At 44.2% G+C, this 24409-nt stretch overlaps 1 protein-coding gene across 2 annotated transcripts in view; it reads left to right on the top strand.

The window, feature by feature from the left end:
• Positions 1–343: 343 nt before the first annotated feature.
• The window catches only part of LOC138952190 (ankyrin repeat and EF-hand domain-containing protein 1-like), a 34651-nt gene continuing 10585 nt past the window's right edge, over positions 344–24409 (top strand). The window contains exons 1-11 of one of the 2 annotated variants that reach the window (XM_070323792.1): positions 344–650; positions 1023–1199; positions 2018–2221; positions 2546–2745; positions 3408–3470; positions 7598–7871; positions 8278–8393; positions 13807–13989; positions 14382–14684; positions 22322–22527; positions 23820–24046. In XM_070323792.1, coding sequence (XP_070179893.1) covers positions 1058–1199; positions 2018–2221; positions 2546–2745; positions 3408–3470; positions 7598–7871; positions 8278–8393; positions 13807–13989; positions 14382–14684; positions 22322–22527; positions 23820–24046 — 1918 coding nt within the window. In that variant the 5' untranslated portion in view covers positions 344–650; positions 1023–1057. The remainder of the gene's footprint in view (positions 651–1022; positions 1200–2017; positions 2222–2545; positions 2746–3407; positions 3471–7597; positions 7872–8277; positions 8394–13806; positions 13990–14381; positions 14685–22321; positions 22528–23819; positions 24047–24409) is intronic. The other variant, XM_070323793.1, reaches the window with a different exon arrangement.

Genomic DNA, 24409 nt, shown 5'->3' on the forward strand with positions numbered 1-24409 from the left:
CTTCCTTCTCTACTGAGTACTCCTTTACCTCATGAAAAATAGAAGAACGATGCCAATCTGTGCATGACTGAAGCCCAGTCTCACTGGCAGGCAATCTTTTCACTGAACTAAACACTTTCCTCGTTTCGCCAAAATGAGCAGCCATCTCTTCTGTCTGTTCCTTCCATTCCTGTGGTCAACCAATCTGTACTTAGTCCAGTCAGAAGGTTAAATACTTAATGCGGCAAATTGGCTCATCATTACGCCCTCTGATGTTCCATGAATAATTCACGCTACTTTCACACGTCGTCTGCTCCGTTTACGTACAAGTAGTCTCCCCTTGCCGGAAGTTTGCGCTGTTACGATGTGTCGCCTAGGTCACCTGCTCGATTTACAAAATGGCGTAAAATATTAATCCCTTTTACAGAGAACCAGATTGGCACCGTAAAGAACACCCTGGCGGTGTTTGCCATGGATTAAAACCATATTGAAAAGATCAGGTGGATTGTGAACCACTCTACTGCTGTAAAATCTAGTGCATGAATAGATTGACAGTGTTGTGGAGGTGAATACATGTAATTTCAATCGGCGCCACAAGTCGCGTCCAGTGTTTTGGTGAGGGCAGGTTGCGTGATGGGAATCAGGCTGCAATTGCACTACAGCTGAGTCAGGTTAGTTCACACACGCCCCTTTATAGAGCATAAAATGTCACCGGTGGACTTTGTATTTTAAAGATGTCACACATTTTCTTTTCTTTTTTTTAAAGTTTAAGGATGACGACTTTCTTTTCTTTCTTTATTTGGTGTTTAACGTCGTTTTCAACCACGAAGGGTTATATCGCGACGAAAGACGGGGAAGTTCAGGCAGCCTATCTCACTTTGCCACTCTCTCATATTGCACTAACAAACAACCTAAGTCATACCCTGACGGATGAAAGTACTTTTGGTAAGCGTTCCATTTATTACTCCAGTACTTTATGGTCACTGGTTGTTGGTGCACATTTTTAAAGTCATTTTTATATGTATTTGTTTCAAAACTTGCAGGTTTTAAGAAAGCAGACCACTGACACTGCCTCACCATGCCGAAAGCAGTGTCTCGCCTGGAGATCCTGCAGGTGTGCAAACTGCTGCAATGTGTCAGGGAGAAGGACAAACACCAGGTGGAAAAGCTCACCATCAGCGGGGTTCCTCATCTCATCAACTATAATGATTATAATGATGGTACACTTGCAACTTCTCTGGCCATAGATGTATTTTTAAAAAGACAAATGCACTTGATGCTTTTTGTGTCTGGCAGTTTGACTATACTGTATGTATATCCCCCCCCCCCCCCCCCCCCCCCCCCCGCATATTGACATTGTCAGGTTGCTGTGTAAGAGAAGAATACGTTTTTCATTTTACATACATGTATGAAATGCAGTGGCAATATATGTTTATGCAAAGAGTTTACAGATCAGTATGAAACACTTATCAGATTAAGCTGATTCTTCAGGAGAGAGTAGGTCCAAATAATGTATGTGCAGATACAAATTGTACTAGCCTGTTTATCACAGATGTATATACAGCATAGTACTATACTGATTAACAAATGATGCAATTTTTGCTACAGCAGTACTAGTGATGAAAGGTCCCTCTGATGACAAAAGCTCCCAGTAAAGGACACTTTCTGTTGTCCCCTTGTCTATATAAACTTGACTCAAATGTACCTGTCATGAAAGGACACCTGCAGTGTGGGGACACTCTTAGCTGGTACCAAAGATGACCTTTCATCACAGGTACCACTGTATGCAACAAAATCTAATACAGTCCAACCTGCCCTGGTGATGACCTCATAACAATGACCACCTGCCAATAATAACACTAAATGTTCCTAGAAAGATTTTTTCTTAGAAAATTCACATTTCCGTAGCTTGGGTTGTCACTATAGACAGGTTCAACTGTACAATAAAACCACTACGTGTGTGTGTGTGTGTGTGTGTGTGTGTGTGTGTGTGTGTGTGTGTGTGTGTGTGTGTGTGTGTGTGTGTGTGTGTGTGCAGGAAACACAGCCCTTAGTGTAGCAGCTATAGCTAACGATGATGACATGATCGAGTTCCTCTTGGAGCTCGGGGCTCACCCAGATGTCATGGATCTAAAGGGACGTACAGCAGCTATGCGAGCAACAGAGTATGGCCACGTCAACTGCCTGGAGAAATTACTGGCAGCAGGCGCCAACATGACCCTCAATGACCTGGAAGGAAAGGGTCAGTGTCTCCTCTTTTGCTAAGTGTGGAATGACAAATGTAATCTGAGTGATGGTTTATTTCATACACATCTATGAAAGAGGCAGTTAGTTACGACAATCGTTATGAATTTTGTGTGTGTGTGTGTGTGTGTATGTGTGTTGATTCAAGTAGATTTAGGATCTAAGTGTACTCTTCAAATCAAAATACATAACAAACGACAGCATGTTGTAACAAATAACCAGAGTAACGTTCTAGGAGTTGTGATGAAGCAAAAGAAAGTTTTTCCTTCTTAGGCTGAACTGTTTACTGCATTTTTCATTTTTGTTTTTATTTCTATTGTAGGTGTCATCTTTTACTGCATAGCAAGCACTGAGCGTCATGCCAAATGTTTGGAGCTGGCCTTGACAAACGGTGCTAATGTGAACAACGTTGCTAAGGACGGCACACCTGTTTTCCTCCTTGCGTGCGAGACAGCAAATGAGAATGAGACCATGTGTATGACACTACTGGAGAAAGGCGCAGATCCCAGCAGCAGAGTGGAGGTAAAGTTATGTCAATAGCGGAAAAAGAAGCGGAAGGATCAAAGAGGTTAAATGCTCAGTGTTGTGAGGGGGGAGATTTAGAAGAGGTGGATTGATTAAACACAGAACAGTGGTCATAGAAACCCTGTTGTCAGACAAAATGTAAGTGATCAACAGTGTTGGGCTGGGCAGATTTGTTGTTGTTATATTTGCTGTTGTTTTGTGTGTGTGTTTTGTTGTTCTTTTTGTGTTTGTTTGTTTTTGAGGTGGGAGGGGGGTTGTATGCTGTTTGCTTTTGACTATTACTTTGTTGGAGGTAGAGATTTGATTATGCGCTCTCAGCATGACAACAGAGAGACACTGCTGCTGTCTCCTTGTATGCTCTTGGGAACCTGTGCGTACGTACCCATAGCAGGTTTTCTAGGGCTAAGAAATTAGCTCTAAAATCTCAATCCTGTTCGAATGGCTTTGCCTCCAAAGGTGATTGTTGTGCTTCGGGCACTCAGTTATTCACACGCACACACACACACACACACACGCACTCAAACACACTTTCTCTCTTTCTCTCTTTCTCACCCATTCACCCTGTCAAAAGCCACAACCTTTGTACAACCTCACTAGTATACTTACTCTTGTATGGTACACAATGTTAAGGCTGCATCTGTAGCTATGTTGTTTTTCAGCCACCAGTACTTGCAGAAGATGGTATTAAAAGAGCGAGAAAGTCTGAGAAAGCGTCAGCATCGGTAAACATATGCAGTCTTGTTGGGACCTTACAGTTCCCACTTTGCTCTCCTCAGTCTTGCAGTTTTTATATTTGTCAACCAGTTTTCTTTTTGCTGTCTTTTCACTACATGTACGAGGTATGATCCAAACAAAATGATCAAATGTGATTTTCGCAGGGACTGTTTGGCGTATCTGGCCCAAAATACAGCAGTCATTAGAACTACTCTCCTCCTACATCGATCGATGCAAATTCGCAAGTGCCTGAGCCAATCAGAAGAGGCCTTAAGGGGCCTTATTTGGGGTTGCTTTTGAGCTCTGATTTGACGGCTTTTTTGAGGTCATGGGTGCAGTGAAACTTGTTGGCAAAAAGTCTGATTTTCAAAGAGGGTATAACCAGAAACCACAAGGGGTGTAATCAGGTCTGAAGAATGTGTGAGGCAAAAATGGGATCATTTGGTTTTTTAGAAATGGAGTTACAGGCCTTCTTTTGTGGAGACTGACATTTTCACGGAGGAGAAGGGAAGTCTGGGTTTCGCAGTTTGGTCGCTGACTGCTAAACTCGTAAGTAAGTTTGGGTAAAAAGGTTTCAGCATAGTACGTGACAATGACAGTGCTGTTAGTAGACAGAATGTCGATAGCAACGGGACCTTCGTGGTTGAAAAATACAGTGAATAGCCCTGTTTCTGCTTTGAAAACCTCGCTTACAAATGTGATACATCTCGTCATTTTGGTATAGACACGCTTTGTTTCTGTGTTCTCTGGCATTAAAGTAGAAGGAAACCAAAGTCTCATAATCAGTGACTACAGTAACAACAAATTTGGGTCTACTGGGTTCACAACGGTTGAGCAGATTGCGTGCAAGAGGACCCTGATGCTTCTTCCCTTCCCCTGTCAGCTAATGAGGCACCCATTTTGCGGCCAGCTTTTGAAGCGGAAGATCATTGAGTAGAATTTTCTGGACTGTTCCATATGAAAGTTTAAGTTTTGCACTTTATACTCGCATGTACACTTTCAAATCTTAGTTCTTGAATTTTGACAAAGCAGCTACATTAATCTCGTTTAAAACGCTCTTCGGAAGTTTTTTGGCCTGTCAGAGTTATTCCCCTTTTCCCCAGTTTCGATTTACCTTTTCTTGTGTCAGATTATAGAATATATGGAACAGCTTTGATTCATGTAACGTTCTTCAGGTTTGTAGACATTTTCTTTGTACCATCATCCAGCTACACTCTTTCAAAGAAGTGAAGATTTTTATGGCGCTTGACAAAAGACCCCGTTTTGAAGCTCAACCCAAAAGTGACGTATTTTAAAACATCGTCATTTATGACGTAGTAACTTAATAACGTCATCTCTTAGAGGTATACCAGTTAAATGGTTGGCCTTTCAAATGATATATTACTTTTCATGATCAGTGGCCTGGGACTTATATAATCGCGGTTTGATCATTTTGTTTGGATCATACCTCATAGTTTTATTATAATTAGATATAATCTCTGCTAGAAGCTGTTCTATATATAAGGCAAGGTAAGGTCTCTAGCCTTAGAAGAAAAATAAACACTTATACTGAAAACCTGTCTTCTTTGGCTACAGTTTAGACAGTAACAGTTAACAGAACATAATAATAGAGTCTCTTTTTCAGTAACTCTTCTTGCTGTTTTCTTTCTCTTTTTCTCCTTTATTCCCCTTTTAGTTTTAACTCTCTTTACCTTCTCTTGACTTTTTTCAATCAAATGCATATCCCGTGTGTCTCTCGATATCTTCATCCCCCCCCCCCCCCCCCCTCCTTCTTTGCCTCATTCCCTTCCCGCCATTGTCATGTAATTTCTGTACATAGTATAGGTAATAAGCTTCAGGCATCTTTCCTGGCTTTGCTGCCCGTGATTTTTCATATACGTAGAGGTTACATGCCGAGTCTCAGTGATTATTAAAAATAATGGTCGAAGTTGGCGGATCATGAAAAATGCGAGCTTCAGCGAGCTTTTTCATGATCGCGAACTGAGACCATTATTTTTAATAATCACTGAGACGAGGTGTGTAACCTCTTTATTCCTCCTTTCTTCAGTTATTCAAAGAAAACAGGAGTTTTTGTGCGAAAGTTTGATCGAATCCGAATCACTCAACCAGTCAACCTGCGCAGGCGATCGATTAATGCGCGGTTGTATAGTTCCGTGCAAATCATTCCATTCTGTTAACACTTCTTGTCAGTTTCCCTGTTTTAGACTAAAATCAAGTACACAGATATGCTGTTATTCTGCTGTGGCGGTAAAGGCAGATATTGTGTGTTCTGTTTATGTTTTAGTATCGTTAAGGATAATGTTCTTTCGTCAAATGGGACTAGCAGACGAACTTTTGCACCCGTGTTCCAACGTTAATTACTGTATGAAGTTCAGTTTTCTGGGGAAAATAGTGTATGAAACCGCTTTATGTTGTTTACATTGATGAGATGTGTGCATTTGGTTGCGTGTGATCTGTTTATAAAATGAAATATTGTTGAAAACTGACCGTCGGATTGCAGTCAGTGTTGTCGAAGAAACTGCGTTAAAAGAAGGGGAACTACTCTTGTCGGCAAGAGTATGAGTTACTTGCCTTGGGAATTTGCTTGTGATGAACGGTGTGTGCACGGCAGATCTAGATTCAGAAAACAACCTAACTCATGGATTTTATATGGAGATTCATGTGTTCAGGCCTGTAGTTGTTAATTTAAATGCGGTATGTTTGTATTGTTTGCTCCAGAGATGTATATTTCGTACGTATAGAGCGTTCGGAACTTTTCAGTCGCAAAAGTAGTACCAAAACAGAACAGCTTCTCAACCCATTGCACTATCGAGGATTCAGGCTGTTGCTGGCTCGTTATTTGTTTGGTTGCTGGGTCATTATCGAAAAATAACTAGCTCTACAAGTTTACAGAGGTAAAGAAGCAGAGGGGGGAATAAAGTCAGATACAATTACGTGTATGTGATTTTTATTTATTTATTTATTTATTTTTTTAGAAAAGTAACGATTTTGTTCCATAAGAAAGTACATCAGCTAATTTCCACTTCATTTCTATATGTCTCACCCCCAACCACCACCACCCTCTCTCTCTCTCTCTCTCTCTCTCTCTCTCTGAGAAAATTCTACTTAAAGATGACAAATAAGATGACCTTCTGCATGTAAGCAATTAATACTTCTTCTTTGATCAATACCATAGTTTTATTTTTTATAGTTCATCTTTCTCTGCCTTTGCTTTTATTACACCCCCGGTATAGGGGTGTGTATAGGTTTCGGTCGATGTGTTTGTTTGTTTGTTTGTGTGTTTGTGTGTTTGTGTGTTTGTGTTCGCATATAGATCTCAAGAATGAACGGACCGATCGTCACCAAACTTGGTGAACAGATTCTATACATTCCTGAGACGGTCCTTACAAAAATTGGGACCAGTCAAACACACGGTTAGGGAGTTATTGGTGGATTAAGATTCTACAAGGACTTATAGAGAAACATATTCATGGTCAAAGGGAAATAACCTTCTCAGTTGGTGGCAGTGAGAATGGGTGCAGTGAGAATGGTTATTTCCCTTTGACCAACGGGGGTGTTTTTTCTACCTCAAAGGAATTTCTTGTTTTATTTTTGAAAGTTTATCCAAAAGTATATACTGTAGTGTATATGTAGGTTGCATGTGCTTAGAGAGCATTGTTGTTTTTCTTCAACATTTATCTTGCTTTCTGTCAAGATATTACCATTCAGTTATCTATTGTATCCTTTCCTTTTACAGAAAGTATGTAACTATAAGAAAAATCTCAGTAACTTTTGGAAAATATTGATATTTTTGTTTGTTCAAATGTATACACTTCTTGTTTTGTATCTAGATCTGTTCTACCAAGACAATTATCCTGAAATGGTGAAGGCACTACATATTTCAAGGGAATGCACACACCTTGTCAGAATTTGAGATGATGACTAACATAAATGTTCTTCATGGTTTGCTTACTTGCTTGGTTGTTTCGTTTTAATCATTTCTCAGTTTCAGAGTGTGTGCAATCTTGGGAGGTTTGGGCTGTCACAGTCGAAAACATGACTGTGAGAATGAACAAATATTTACAAGCAAGCTTTTCTGCGAGGCATTGTCCAACCATCACCAATCCAGAAGCTAACTCAGAAATGTGTGTTTCAGCGAACCGGTAAGACAGCCCTCATGTCGGCTTGCAGCAGCGGCAGCGCCAAGGTCGTCAAGGCCATTCTGAAGAAGGGAGCCAATGTGGACATCCTTGATATGCGCAAGAATCATGCTGCGCACTTCGCAGCCAAGGGAGGTCACTTGGAATGCCTGACAGCGCTTGGCGGCTGCGGTGCTCATTTTGATCAGACCAATACGGATGGCAACAGCCCGATACATTTAGCTGCCATGGGCGGCCATGCCATGTGCTGCAAATACCTGTCGCAGAGAGGTGTGTACATTGTACTTTGGTGACATTTCTGTACAGATCTTTCTGCTTTGCTTCTGAGACAAGGCTTTCAGAAAGACTTGTCCTTGTGTGGTGCTGTGTTTGATAAATAAAATAAAAATGAAAGAAACACACTTGCAAACCTAATCTCATTCACTACCATTCATTGAATGTTATCACTGTTGCAAAGATTTTGTTTAAATCTTCTTTTGCTACTTCTCCAAAAAAAAATGAAATCTTTGATTTCTTGAAGATTTTAAATTTGAGGCTCATAATTATTAGATTATGTCTAATTTTATTTCTACTTCTTTTGCTACTTCTCCAACAAAAAAATAAATCTTTGATTTCTTGAAGATTGTAAATTTGAGGCTTATAATTATAAGATTATGTCTAATTTTATTTCTACTAGGCTGCAACCCCAAACCCAAGAACAATGACGGCAGCACTGCCCGCACAATTGCCAAAGATGAAGGCCACAAAGAAGCCATGAAGGAACTGCGTAAAGTAGAGAAATCATTTGGCAAGGTGCGTACAATAAACACTAAAGTACAGAAACAATAGAATGTTTATAGTGGGTGTGTTTGTGCATGTGTTTGTGTGCATGTGTTTGTTTGTGTGTGTCCATCTCTCTCTCTCTCTCTCTCTCTCTCTCTCTCTCTCTCTCTCTCTCTCTCTCTCTCTCTCTCTCTCTCTTTCTCTCTCTCTCTCTCATTTGTCTTGCCCAAGGGCTATTGCTTGGAAATGTAATTTACTTTTTCACGATATCCCACTGCTCTTTTCTTTTTAGAATATACACACACTCTTGAACCCAGTTTCTTCTTACCAGAAGAAGCCATTTGGAAAACATTCATTTTGATTCATATGTGAAACAGTCCTGTATTTTTCCCATCGTTCTGTTTTCTCTGTTTGATGTTCAGTGGTACAGCAGTCCCTCTCATGAACGGACACCCTTGGGCCATAGCAAAACTGTCCGTACATTGCAGGTGTCCGGTTACGGGAGGGGTGACCACACCACCCCCTCCCCCATACACTCACACAGAGACACACAAACAACAGGATTGAGTCTATGCCAATCACTTCTTGTGGCTACTAAACAATAACAATAAACTCATAATACTTCTTTAAACGTTCTGTAAAAATGATTTGTATGAAAAGTGTTGAAAAGAAGAGATAAAATAAATCCTCAAGGCAGTGAACACACTCACCATGCACTGACATACGAAAGCAGCCACACAAACACAGCACAGAGGAGCGTGTGCAGATGCTTTGCAAGAATAAGCTTGAAAACCAGTTTGAATAAATAGCAGCAGATAGAGCTGCATGTCATAATCATGTAATTTATTTTTTTCTTGTCTGGCTTTATTGACTGCTTGCCGATCATGTGGCATGGCAGTGACTTTTCACTCTTCAGTCGGAAATACACTGTACATAACACAGCTCCCACTCTCCCTCACTAATGCCTACCCCAAGCCGTGACAACTGATGCTTGGAAATTGTGTGGAAGAGTACACCTCTCTATTTCTCTCCAATGCTCTTCCTGCTGACATGCAGTGACACCGGACACCCACAGAGTTTAGCCAGCTACCCCTCCACTCCACCCCCCCCTCCCTCCCTCTCTCTCACTCCCTCCAGCCATGTACTGTTTGGGGACTGTGGACAGAGAGGCCAGCTGCACTGTTCACTCAGAGCAAAACCAGTTGACTGTGTCTAACTTTTGACAAAGCAAGACAACTGAAGGGTTCACAGATTAGGCAACCGACTCACTGGTCAAGGCTGAGGGGAAACAAGAGTATCTTGTCAATGAAAGAGATTACACACACACACGATGCTGAGAACTGTGGCCGGTTTTTCACTCTCTTTCGCTCAGGACCTTCATCGCCTGTGGTTTCTGTTGTTTACGTCCAACAGACAAGAATAAAGAGCTCAGTGCAGTTTCATGTTGGCATCTTCGCATGTACTCCACTCTTGACCAAAACTACCCCTCCCCCCCCCCCCCCCCCCTCCTCCTGATGGGTACACGGGCACTCAAGTTATCAGTGACTGTCATCACGCCATTGCGGCTGTGATCTTCGTACCAAGAGCCGGACTGCTCTGTTATCGATTTTGTTGTGGTGAAAATTTGACGATGGTCTGTCCGTACATTGGAGGTATGACCTGCTGTTGGGACCGAAAATGAGTGTCCGCGTCCACGTTTTGCAGGTGTCCGTTTAAGGGGGGGCAAATATAGAAGGAAAACACTCCGTGCCGAGCAAATGTGTCCGTACATGTCAGGTGTCCGCTCACGCCGGGGGCCGTACATTGCAGGGACTGCTGTACCTGCGATGAAAGGACACTTTTCGGAACAGGCAAAAGTCCCTAAATTCAAGGTGGCCTGTCATGACAGGTCTGCTACTGGTGTATATGCCTTGCCGTGCCCTGATGATCCAAAGAGCTATGCCGGCCGGAGCCTTCATAGTGCTCCTGGCAGGTGTAACCTCGCCGGACAGGTCTGAGGTGAATGGGGCCAGACTAAGTATACACCCTGGCCCTCCAGGTTGGGGGTTGTGCGAAGGGCTGACAACTCATCCATGGAAAAAAATACTCGTTGCAGAAACGTCAACAAGAGATACAAGGAACATTTCGGCCCTGGGAGAAGATGGATCTCCAGCTGGAGAGCTTATGAAGCACGGTGGCAAAAGCCAGATGCCTCTGGAAACCACCGAGCGGACGACCATCATGTCGACCAGGACCACCACCACTCTCGGGACATGGAACGTCCGGACCATGTTTGAAACCGGCAAGACTGCGCAAGTGGCAGCCGAGATGAGGAACTACAACCTGTCCATCCTGGGAATCAGCGAGTCACGATGGACAGGCTCCGGACAGAGAAAACTCGTTACTGGAGAGATGCTGCTGTTTTCGGGCCATGAGGAAGAGGGTGCTCCACACACCAGAGGAGTGGCCCTGATGTTGTCCAAGACGGCACAGAGAGCGCTCATTGGATGGGAAGCCCACGGACCACGGATTCTCACCTCTACCTTCAGAACCAAGAAGCGGAGGATTAACCTGCACATCATCCAGTGTTACGCACCCACCAACGACACCGAGGAGGAAGACAAGGAGGAATTTTACAACCGAATGGCCACCATAATCCAGAAATGCCCAAATCGTAACATCACCATTGTCATGGGAGACTTGAATGCAAAGATCGGCAGTGACAACAGAGGCTATGAGGAGATCATGGGGCAACAGGGTTTAGGAGAGATGAATGACAACGGAGAGAGGCTTGCAGATTTATGTGCTACAAACAACCTGGTCATTGGAGAGAGTCTCTTCCAACACAAAAGAATCCACAAGGCCACTTGGATATCACCGAACCTGTCGACGGAAAACCAAATCGACCACGTGTGTATCGGGAAGAAGTTCAGACGATCACTTCAGGATGTCCGCGTGAGGAGAGGAGCAGATGTTGCTTCCGACCATCAGCTCCTAGTTGCCAGACTGAGGCTGAAGCTGAGAAGGAATTGGACAGAGGGTTCCAGCCAACGTCAGCGATACAACACCACGGCCCTGAAAGACAACACTAAGATGCAGGATTTTAAGATCGCTCTCTCCAACAAGTTTGAGGTCCTGCAGGAGATACTTGAGGAAGAAACTATAGACAAGCAGTGGCAGGGAGTGAAGGAGGCCGTCACATCAATCTGCAGAGAGGTGCTTGGTCCCTTAAAACGCAGCCACAAAGAGTAGATCACAGCAGAGACAATGAGAAAGATTGAAGATAGAAAGCTGAAGAAATCAGAAATCAACAACAGCCGCACCAGAACGGGAAAAGCAGAAGCACAGAAGAAATACACAAGCGCAAACAAAACCGTCAAAAAGAGCATCAAGGCCGGCAAGAAAAACTACATGGATACGATGGCAACAGAAGCAGAGGAAGCCGCCTACCATGGAAACATGCGGGACCTTTATGCCACCATCAAGAAGCTGTCCGGAAAGTTCAGCAAGCCTGAGAGACCTGTGAAGGACAAGGAGGGCAAGTCAATATCTGATGAAGCAGGACAAAGGAAAAGATGGATGGAACATTTTGAGGAGCTGTTAAATAGGCCAGCTCCACGGGATCCACCAGACATCCCACCAGCCAACGGCGACCTCTTCATCAACTGCAACGCGCCGACAAAAGAGGAGATCAGCCAGGCCATCAAACAGTTGCGAAACGGCAAGGCGGCAGGACCTGACGGTATCCCAGCGGAGGCGCTAAAGGCTAATTTGGCGACCAGCGTGGAGATGCTCTATCCCCTTTTCTTTAAGATCTGGGAAGAAGAACAAGTTCCATCAGAATGGAAGGAGGGGCAGATACCTCATCAAACTGCCCAAGAAAGGAGACCTGAGCGACTGTTCAAACTACAGAGGGATAACATTGTTGTCTATCCCAGGCAAAGTGTTCAATCGGGTGCTACTGAATAGACTGAAAGATGCTGTCGATCCACAGCTGAGGGACCATCAAGCAGGATTCCGAAAAGACAGGTCATGCACGGACCAGATAGCAACGCTGCGAATCATACTCGAACAGTCACAGGAATGGAACTCGTCTCTTTATGACTACGAGAAAGCGTTTGACAGCGTTGACCGACAAAGCCTCTGAAAACTGCTGAGACATCATGGAGTGCCGGAAAAGATCACCAACATCATCAGGAACTCATACGAGGGTTTGACCTGCAGAGTAGTCCACGGCTGTCAACTAACAGATGCCTTCCAAGTGAGAACAGGCGTGAGACAAGGATGTCTACTATCGCCTTTCCTGTTCCTACTTGTGATTGACTGGGTGATGAAGGCATCCACAGCCCAGAAGCGGAACGGAATCCAGTGGACACTCTGGACACTGTTGGATGACCTGGACTTTGCAGATGACGTGGCCCTTCTTTCCCATACCCAACAACAAATGCAGGAGAAGACCAGCACTGTGGCCAACAACTCCGCTCGATTTGGCCTCAACATCCACAAGGGGAAGAGCAAGGTCCTTAGGACCAACGCAACAACCAACACGACCCCCATCACGCTGGATGGTGAAGCACTGCAAGAGGTAGACAATTTCACCTATCTCGGAAGCATTGTCGACAAGCAGGGTGGCACGGACGTTGATGTTAGAGTCCGGATTGGCAAAGCAAGAGCAGCTTTCCTTCAACTGAAGAACGTATGGGCATCAGCAGACCTGAGCATCAACACCAAGCTCAGGATTTTCAACACCACGGTGAAGTCAGTCTTGCTGTATGGAGCCGAAACCTGGAGAACTACAGTTGCCATCACAAGAAAAATCCAGACCTTCATTAACACCTGCCTCAGAAGAATCCTCCGAATTCGCTGGCCTGACACCATCAGCAACAAAGACCTTTGGCAGCGAACAAAACAGTTATCCGTAGAACAGGACATTCTGCAAAGACGCTTCCGGTGGATTGGCCACACACTCCACAAGACGACAACCAGCATCACGCGACAGGCCCTCACATGGAACCCGCAGGGCAAGAGGAGACGAGGCCGGCCGAGAAACACCTGGCGTCGTGACTTGGAGGCAGAGGTGAAACACATCGGCTACACCTGGAGAGATTGGCCCAGGATCGGAGTGCCTGGCGAGCTCTTGTTGGCGGCCTATGCCCCGGACGGGTACAAAGGCATAAAGGAAAATGAAATGATGTCATGACAGGTATATTTTGGTAGAAAAATAGATAAACGGACAACAGAAGCTGTCCTTTCATGAGAGGTGTCCTCTCATCGGAGGGGCCTCACATGGCAGGTACCACTGTGTGACATTTGTAAATTCTGGTGGAAAACATAGTAGCTTCCCATAACTTAAGCCTTTTTCATCTCTGTGCTGTTGTCACATCTAAGTATATTCAGAAAAATTGACATCACCTGCATTTTTTGTTGCATTTTTTCACATAAACTATTATTTTTATCCATACAGTCTGGAAAGAGCAATGACCCTTGGGCGCTGACATTCTACGACTGGGTGATGCTGAACCAGCCCAAGATCCTGGAGCTCCTGAAGGTGTTTGATCTTGATGACACTGGCTACGTTACCACGGATGACTTCTTTGACACCATCACTGGGATGCATGCCCCTGTGGAAGAAGAAGAACTGAGAAAGGTTGTTTGTTAGATTATGAGATTGAAATTGTTTGTAGAGTGAAAGCACTCTCTAATTATTGTTAGGGCTTTAAAAAGGGGGATTCCACTGAATAAGATTGTGTGATTTCAGTTATTGTTAAATATACAGTAGTTCCAGCGAGTCAGGTTGAATACATTTACTTACTAGGAGGTAAGAGAAAATACAATATATTATTACAGAAGTGAAGAACAAACCATTTCTTGTTTCTCTGCGGTGAACATTTGAGTGCTAGCCTCAAACCAGAGGCTTCTTTATCATGTGTGACAAGCCCTTGCAGCAGTTCAGCTTCACAAATGACTCAGTGACCTGTGATAAGACAGAGCCATGTTTTACACATGACTTTCTTTAAACATACTGTCTTGTGCTTTCAGCTTGCAAGTATGCATGACAAGTCACGAGAAAACAAAGTGGACTATAACGACTTCTTTGTGGCCAAAAAGTGGATCAACAAAAACTTTCTGATGAGCGCCTTTGAGGGCAAGAAGAAGAAGAAGAAGAAGGGCAAGGGAGGAAAAAAGAAGGGCAAGTTCAAGCTGGTCATGCCCATCTGCACGCAAGACGAGGGTCCAAGGACTTCCGGCGGAGGACCTCCGGAACTCTACATTCCTCGTCACATCCACTTCACGGACACGGGGCGATTTGACCGTGACCACCCACCTACACATCCTTTGCAGGTTGGTGAAAAGTGTTGGGCGCAGTGGCGTGGTGGTAAAACGTCGGCCTCCTAATCGGGAGGTCGTGAGTTCAAATCCCGGTCGCTGCCGCCTGGTGGGTTAAGAGTGGGGATTTTTTCCGATCTCCCAGGTCAACTTATGTGCAGACCTGCTGCTCGTGTGTACACGCAAGCACAAGACCAAGTGCGCACGGAAAAGATCCTGTAATCCATGTCAGAGTTCGGTGAGTTATAGAAACACGAAAATACACAGCATGCCTCCCCCGAAATCGGCGAATGCTGCCTGAATGGCAGGGTAAAAACGGTCATACATGTAAAAATCCACTCGTGCTAAAAACATGAGTGAACGTGGGAGTCTAAGCCCATGAACGAAGAAGAAGATGAAGAAGGCAAAAAGTGTTCACTGTGAACGGATTAGGTGCTTGTCCTCAGCAATTGTTTGGGTTTTCCATTATAGCTCAGTAACTTCTGCAAATAGTAATCATGAGTTGTGGAGAAACTTTCCCCCAAATGTTGACAGGATCCATTAAAAAAAAAATCCATTCAAAAGGTATTGCATTTTGTGTAGAACACTCATGATTTTACTCATGTGCCTCAAAGTCTCAGAGTACACTGATCTGAATAAAGAGAACTCTGCAAAGTTGCTGACTGCCTGCATGGGTGTTCTCTAGCACAGAGTGCCTGCTTTCTTCAGCTTATGAAAAAATGTATTTTTTACAAGTAAAATGACTATTTTCTAAGAATACTCACCTCAATTTAACTAATAGGAGTTACCTTACTTACGAGTGCTAGACTGAGAAGCGTCCTATGTTATATGCAAGTACTAGACTGTAAACAAGGTCGCTAACTCTAGATTTCCGTCAGTATACCATTTAGGGGAGTAGTCTCCCCTTGTCGGTAGTACCTCTCTGCGCATGTGCCAATGCCCATAATCCCCAGTTTCAATTCGAAGCTATTAAGTCAATAGCGGGGTTGGTGGGAGGGTCTCTGGTTAAATTGAGGTGAGTATTCTTAGAAATAGTCATTTTACTTGTAAAAAATACATATTTCTTTCGAATACATCACCTCAATTTAACTAATAGGAGAATAGATAACAGGCTGGAGGGTTGACTTTCGATCGGTAAATCTAGTGTCACCTCACCCGACTCAGCCCATTTGTCCGGAATCCTCCCTGTAAAATCAGGGGAAGAAAAGGATAGATCATCGGACTGAGAAGCAAGAAACCTGAGTCGGGCGAGTGGCAAGTTGCATTGTTGCCACTGTGTCAACTTGCTCCAGAAAGGGACTATCAAAAGAAAGTCCCACCTGTCAATGTAGAGCTGGTTTCTACTCGGTGGTCGTTACTATTCCTCTGATCGCTTTGTCTTTATCAATGTTGGGTTATGGCTATGACTCGCCATTATGCGCCTTGGGCGGCCCAACTCCCTGGCAACGTAAAGTTCTGCAGGCGGATCAGGTGAACGACCTAAAAAGATGAGGAATGGTCTGTGGGGCAACCAGAGATACAATTCCTCTAATACCTTGAACTTATCACCAAGGTGCGTCTCTGCGACTGATCCTCTATTAAGGGAGATTGACAGAGTTCCCAGAGATCCTGTAGAATTCTGTTCTGAGGCACCACTTTCCATGGCTATCAAATTGTGCCAGTCGCATGAATGAATATACATATTCTCTCTGAATTTACCTCTCTAATGAAGATGGTAGGCTCAGATACCAGTGTAAATTCAGGCTGACTTAGCTGTCCCTCCTGCGTGACAGGAAGTAAGCGCAAGTGTGCTCAGCAGTACGGTCACTGTCTGCACCTTTCCTGTGCCTGTCTCAACGCATGTGGGGGCTATAAGCCTACCCTTAATGGTTATAGGTATCATTTGTCCTAGAATAGCCAGTGACAGCCAGCCAGCTGTATTGCCTTTACCCAAGGGGAACCTGCTTCTTACTTTGAAATTCCACACTTAAAGCGTGAGGGGGTCCCCAGTGACCATGGGCATCTCTGAGCCCTTATTGGCTGAATGACCGCTCTTGTCTTACTCAAGAGGGTGCCATGCCTGGCATGCAACTCACTGAGAGGTCCCATTTGTGATTTCAGCAGGACCGTCTTCTGGCTTGATCAGCCAGGTCCTTGATCTAGGTTTTTTGTAAACATGGTTGTAGGTGGCAACTGCTGGGTTGTCTTCCCAGCATAGGTTTTGTGGGGTTCTGGGACACTCCAGATTTCTGTAGAGCTCACAAGTTCTTGGATGCCTATGCAGTGATGTTCTCCGGCCTATGACCGGAGGTGCACTATCTTGGGCTGATGCATAGTTCTGCCCCCTGGAAGTTGAACTCACAAAAAGGTCTATGTTGTGATCTCAGTAGTACTTCTGCCTAGATCACCCAAGTCCATATCTGGATTTTCAGTAGGCGTGGCTGTGGGCGGGAAGTGTTGCGTTGTCTGACCAGCATAGCTTTGTGAGCTCTGGGGCACTTCAACTGTTTGTGGAGCTGAGCTCCAGGGTGACCATGCAGAGTTGTTCTCAGGCCCCTGCCTGAGGCAGGAGGTGTACTCTCTTGGTCTGATGCATAGTTTTGACTTGACAAAGGTCTTAGTCAGCACCCGAGTTGCCACGTTTCTCACCCAAAAACGACGCGTAGCCGTAGACTGGGAGTGAGTGAGATAGGCTGGTGTGGTATTCCTGGCTCCAGCTAGGATCTCACTGTGTCTCTACCTCAAGCTCTTTGAGCGAGGGAGAAAGGCTGGTGTGGTATTCCTGGCTCCAGCTAGGATCTCACTGTGTCTCTACCTCAAGCTCTTTGAGCAAGGGAGAAAGGCTGGTGTGGTATTCCTGGCTCCAGCTAGGATCTCACTGTGTCTCTACCTCAAGCTCTTATAGTGACACAACTTTTACTCACCCAATAACCTTGTGTCACCGTAGACTGGGAGCGAGGGAGATAGCCTTGTGTGGTATTCCTAGCTCCTGCTAGGATCTCACTGTGTCTCTTACCTCCAGCTCCTTTAGCTCTTGAGTCCAGGCATATGGATGGGATGGACACATTCACCCACTGTCAAAGGTATTGCCACACTCATTATGCCTTTAGGGGGAGGAATACCTCTAGGTCTTATCTCTGTGGTCCAGGGATCTTAGAGCGCCAGTTGTAAGAGGCAAACAAGCTTGTCCAATCCAAGGGTCGGTTGGAAGGGGTGGCTGAGCCTTCCCAAATTCAAGTGTGTCTGTGGCCGTACCCAATACCCCTATAGGCAGAGGAAGCTCTTCTTGTTCCAGGAAACTTGACTCAATGATGGAGGGACGTATGGTTTTACCCAGTCCATGATGTCTGGCAGCACTAAAAAATCCGCATGGGCTGAGAGGTCCTCCTTGATCTTTGAAATCTGGCCCATGGATCTCATAGTGCGGATGGCTGGCCAAACCTCAGCCTATCTCCCAGTGTCCTTCCTGGAAAGTCCGTGGAAAAAAGGGCAGAGTCACCTCGGGAGACCTCCCCTCTTTAGTCAAGTCTGTCCATCTCTGAAGCATGACGTAGGTTGAGTGCTGTCCCTGTTGAAGGGTTTTGCCTTGACTTGGTCCAAGGATGATCTCCATGAGGTTTTGTAGCCTAAGGACTGCCTGACTCTGGGGTAGGTTGTCATCCAAAAGCTGCTGATCATCTCGGGGGCACCTGCCCAGTGATCTTAAACGGCCCTCCCCTTCTCTAGGACGTCTACTGTCGCCTCTCCTGTTAATGCCTCTGCCAGAGTTGTTACCATTATCAGTCGAGATGTGACCCGTAACGGGTGTCGGACATCCTCCAATCTGGCATTTCTATCATCTTCCCCTGGCTGAGGCGGGTGTCGGATGACATTCGGGAAGAAGGGGCCACTCTTACAAGTTGTTACGCTGGGTCCGCCCATTCTGTACTTGACGTTCTCAGAGCACTTCTTCCCCCGTCTCTGCGTTATCTCCAACAGCTCCCCGCCTTGTGACGTAGCCAGACCATGCTCACCCGTGTTGCCCGACGCTTGCATGGCAAGATTCTTGGGCCTGTTACCCTGTTGAACAAGCTCCATTCCAAGTGTGAGTGATCTTCAGAGTAGTTTCCTCAGGCAAATGTCTTGAGACACTTTGATTCCTCTTATCTTGGTCCGCAGTGTCTGTCTTGTAGCTGTGTATCCGAAGGAGACATCTAGAGACCCGGAGAGCTTGCAGTATGCATGGAAACTGATGTGACTACCATACCCTCTTCAGTTGTCCACCATTGTTTGACTGGTGATCTGTATGCAGATTGCAGGTGCCATCTTGTTACTGGTAGGGCGGCTCCCCGCTGTGAAGGTTGTAGCCACTAACCATTTGCTCTCCATTCCAGGTGATGAAGATAACTAGGAGGCTCTAGGCAATCTCCTCACACTCCCAGACTTCTGTGTAGCCGGGCACTGCTGAATATGGTCAGGCGTGAAGTGTTGGTCTAGTTCCAAGAGCGTTAAACATTAGGTCTTCCTGTCCGTCAGGAGATGGTAGACAGGTAATGGGGGGCGGGAGCTGTCCTTCCGGTGCTGATGCATCGCTACAGGCAGTTTGCAGCACTGAACACTGGTAGTCAATATGCATGAAGCCACCATCATGGTAGGGATCCCTGACAAAGATAGTGGTGGGAGGGGCCCAGTCCTAGCTGCTGTCACCAGCCGGGGTCACCTCAAGGGAGAGGTTGCAGACGAGGCTGTAGCCACCTCAGGGAGATTCTACTCATGTTACGCCCAGTGGACGTCTTGCCTGACAGCTGGAGAGTCTGTCATAAGCTGTCGCAACGATCCTGGGAGTTATCAGGGCGAAAAGGAAGCCTATCTCTTCCTGTGCTTTCTGGAGGTATTACCCCAGCGCGCCCGACATTGTCTGTTTGGTAATGTCTACGTATATATAAATACATGTCAATATGACTTAATTCCCCCTCATACCGATAACGGCATGGTTGTGCCAAGAGTTTATCCAGTACCTTTCTCATGAGAGTAGCCGCTCTGTCTAGGAGGCAGAGTTACAACATCCGTTTAGCAAATATGTTATATTTTCCATAATATGGAATGATAGACATTGTATCCCTTGTATGAACCTGACCAGAGCCTGTGTTATTTATGGGCGGCCTCTTATTGTTAGGTCCTGTTGTCTACTTCTGAGACCTAGTCGTAGGATTAGGTGACAACAGTAGAGATGTGGCCTTGTAAAAGGTCAAAGGCTTAGGTTTTGCCTACGAACCAGGAATAAGTAGAGGCATGACAATATTATAGAAAGCTCACCTGTGAGTATTATTCAGAGCCTTGCTCGATCTTGCATGTTGTGAAAACTCAGCTGAGTGTAATACTCATGTGTAAACAACCAAGTTTATTCATGCCCCTAAGGCATGGTTTCAACTGTATATTATTCATAACATGCCATTCAAAGTGTAATTTACATCAAATTGTTGTGCACTGGAACAGAACAAAAGTATATATATGTGCAGCCTGTTCTATTTGAAGAGCCGTCTCCACAGTTTTCAGCTGAGTGTAAATCTCAAAGTGTAAACACTTGAGTTTATCCATAAGTTTAATCACTCTCCATGAAAATGGAATTTGTAAGATCAACTGACTTCTTTGATACCCTTTGCCAAGAAAAGGATTATATCCCAATAAAGATGTCCCATCCTGTGTTTGCATACACTTTTCCTCCTTGGCAATTTTTTAATTTTTTTTTTTAAATTTTTTTTTTTAAAATATTTTTTTTTAATTTTTTTTTAAAATTTAATGTGTATGTATGCACGCATTCAAGTTACTCAAGTTAAAGTTGGTAAGAAAAATTCTTTATCCAATTTGAAGAAGTACCACCACGTGGTCTCTGCTGAGTCCACCATGATCATGTGATAAAAATACCAAAACCATAGTCTGCCAGAAAAACAACGTTTCCCAGAAACATAGGAGAGAGAATTACTTGCCTTTCTCTGAGAGTAAAGGAAGTTCCCTCCGTAATACTCCTGGAGGCGCATATCTCAATCTCAGTGTTAGGTTTTCTTTTCAAGCGGGCGAGGTTTGTTGTTGTTATTCTTCGATACAACCGCTTTCAGCGTTCAAGCGTACTGCGTTCCGCAGCCACGCTGCCCGCAAAAGTCATCGCCGTTTGTAATGACTGAAGTATTCATACGCCGTATGTAACCTTCGCGGGCGCTCGGTACTTTGAACGCGGTATCCCATAAGCCTAAAAATTCGGATCGGAAATGCTCGCGCTTCCGGTTGGGACAACGCACATGGCAAACCTCGCTGTAGTTGATATAAATGCTGTTAAAACGCAAAAAAACGTCCGGGTAATTGCGAAGTTGAAGGTCTTATTCGTATTCCTACATTGATGTGTAGGGTGACCTGCCATTGCTTTCCATTGAAAGCGGCAAGGTAAGTTATCGTTCGCGGAGTTCTATTGCGCCAGTGGAACCGGCCAACCCAACCGGCCGCTGTAAATATCTGTTTGACATTCGTAACGACTGAGTGAAGAATAATTGTCGTTCAGTTGCATGTTCACTAGTTTTAAAAGACTAGTAACGGAGCCTGTTAGGCTCTGTGTGTCAACAAGGTATCATTGAAGTACCTTCTACTTATGATTACGTAACTTTGTTACATTTTTAAGCCGTTTCACTTTCATTTTCACGGTTCGTTACGTTGTTCAATGTGATGAATGTATACGGGCGTAGTAATCACCCTTAAAAAAGGAAAGCCCAAACCGTGATTGAAGGTGAATGTTGAAGTTCCTGTGAAGGAAGTCTTCTTAGACTTGAAAGGTCTAAATACACGTCTAGCTCCCCGTAGCAAGAAATTGAAACTGGGGATTATGGGCATTGGCGCATGCGCAGAGAGCTACTGACAAGGGGAGACTACTCCCCTAAATGGTATACTGACGGAAATCTAGAGTTAGCGACCTTGTTTACAGTCTAGTACTTGTAACATAGGACGCTTCTCAGTCTAGCACTCGTAAGTAAGGTAACTCCTATTAGTTAAATTGAGGTGATGTATTCGAAAGAAATATGAACTCGTAGTTGAAAGACATTAAGATGGGAGCTCTCTGACGGAATGGAATTTTCATTTGATATTGTTCAAATGAATGTAAGATTGTTTGATTTATGGAAAGAAACTCTATTACGGCTTGGAAATAATTTCTTGGAAATAGATTGGTTTGCGATGATTATTAATTGATGCTTCCACAATGAATGATGGCATGCCACTCACTCGTGCCATTGAAAGCTCCTAAGACACTGCCGTTCAGTATCTAATTCACCATGGCACTAAAATCCAGACAGAAAGGAAGAAGCACATCTACATGTTGGATTACGTAGACATTCCTTACTGGAAAACGAACAAGCGGCGCAAAGTAAATTTTAATATTGACGTACCTCATTTTAGACACCTAATTTCAGCAGAAAAAGGCCCAAACTGATTCTTTTTATTATGAAATAGCGTTTATATTAATTTTGTACCTGATATAGATAGAAAGATAGAAGAATGTTAAATCATGTGTTGTTCATCGTATTTTAGAGAATATTTCTCATGGAGAATGATTTATTTCGCCTAAAACACATAAACATCAAAATCGCCAAGAATTGAGTTACGCCAAAATTCAAGGACGACGATGATATGGTGTTTTGTGTTTTCCGCAGGATGACTCAGCCTGGTACCTAAAACAGCCAGACCGTATGTACGTCAATATCAACGAGGCAGCCAAGATGGGTGACTTCGACTCCTTGAGAAAGGCCCTGCTGAATGGCATTCACATCGACACGAGGGACAAGTATTACAAGACACCCCTCATGTCCGCTAGTGCTGCTGGTCACTTTGCCATGGCCAAGTTCTTGGTTGAGAAAGGGTCAGTTGCTGTTCATTGTTCATTGAAGCTAATGAAACCTGTTTATAATGCCTACTCAAGGGACCGACCAAAAGTGCTTGTTATAGACAGGTGGTTGCTATGGGAAGGTGAATTATGTTGAAGAAAACTTTTCTGGGATTCTTTAGGGTGGTCGTTATAGGCATTTGATGGCTATTGAGAGGTGATTCACAGTGTAGATTCAACTGTAGTATGATTTGCTTGCTACTGTACTTCCTTTTTGCCTGAGAGGTAGGGGGTTGCTGCTTTTGTGCTGGATGTTGTTATTAAAGCTGCAATCGGTTTATAATTTGTAATTTCTTGTTTCCTTTTTTGACTCACATGCGAAGCAAAAGTGAGTCTATGTACTCACCCGAGTCGTCCGTCCGTCCGTCCGTCCGGACGTCCGTCCGGAAAACTTTAACGTTGGATATTTCTTGGACACTATTCAGTCTATCAGTACCAAATTTGGCAAGATGGTGTATGATGACAAGGCCCCAAAAAACATACATAGCATCTTGACCTTGCTTCAAGGTCAAGGTCGCAGGGGCCATAAATGTTGTCTAAAAAACAGCTATTTTTCACATTTTCCCCATTTTCTCTGAAGTTTTTGAGATTCAATACCTCACCTATATATGATATATAGGGCAAAGTAAGCCCCATCTTTTGATACCAGTTTGGTTTACCTTGCTTCAAGGTCAAGGTCACAGGAGCTCTTCAAAGTTGGATTGTATACATATTTTGAAGTGACCTTGACCCTGAACTATGGAAGATAACTGTTTCAAACTTAAAAATTATGTGGGGCACATGTTATGCTTTCATCATGAGACACATTTGGTCACATATTATCAAGGTCAAGGTCACTTTGACCCTTATGAAATGTGACCAAAATAAGGTAGTGAACCACTAAAAGTGACCATATCTCATGGTAGAAAGAGCCAATAAGCACCATTGTACTTCCTATGTCTTGAATTAACAGCTTTGTGTTGCATGACCTTGGATGACCTTGACCTTGGGTCAAGGTCACATGTATTTTGGTAGGAAAAATGTGTAAAGCAGTTCTTATAATAATAATAAGAACATTTATATAGCGCTAAATCAAAAACTTTCGTTAAAAAGGCTTGCTCTAAGCGCTTAGTTCTTAGTGTATGATGTCATTGCTATGTAAAGGTCAAGGTCAAGCATGTGAGTCGTATGGGCTTTGCCCTTCTTGTCTTTTTTTATAAGTGTTTTTCTTATTAACTCAATTTGTAATAATAATGGTGATGGTTCATTTTTTGTCGTTCGTGACACAGGGCCCAAATCAATGTGCGCGACAACTTCAAGTGGACCCCTCTTCATCATGCCTGTCATGGCGGGCAATTAGACTTAGTGGAGTACCTGGTGAAACACGGCGGAGAAATTGACGCTACCACGATGAATGGTGGTACACCACTCACTCGTGCCATCGAGAGCTCCAGAGATGCCGTCGTTCAGTATCTGATGGACCAGGGAGCCAAGATGCAGACAGAAAATAAGAAAGGTCAGTTTTGTGTGTGTGTTAGTGTGTGTGTGTGTGTGTGTGTGTGTGTGTGTGTGTGTGTGTGTGTGTGTGCGTGCATGCGTGTGTGTGTTGAAAAGGACTAGAACAGTTCTAAGCAGGGAGCATGAAGTCAAACTGAGATAAAGATACAAAATCAATTTTGAGCACTGCTATGCAAAAACAAACAAGTCGCGTAAGGCGAAATTACTACATTTAGTCAAGCTGTGGAACTCACAGAATGAAACTGAACGCACTGCATTTTTTCACAATGACCGTAGTCTGCCGCTCGTGCAAAACACAGTGAAACTGACGAGCCTGTTTAGCGTGGTAGTGGTTTCGCTGTGCTGCATAGCACGCTTTTCT

This window comes from Littorina saxatilis, linkage group LG17 (genome assembly GCF_037325665.1).
Source record: "Littorina saxatilis isolate snail1 linkage group LG17, US_GU_Lsax_2.0, whole genome shotgun sequence".
Classification (NCBI taxonomy): domain Eukaryota; kingdom Metazoa; phylum Mollusca; class Gastropoda; order Littorinimorpha; family Littorinidae; genus Littorina; species Littorina saxatilis.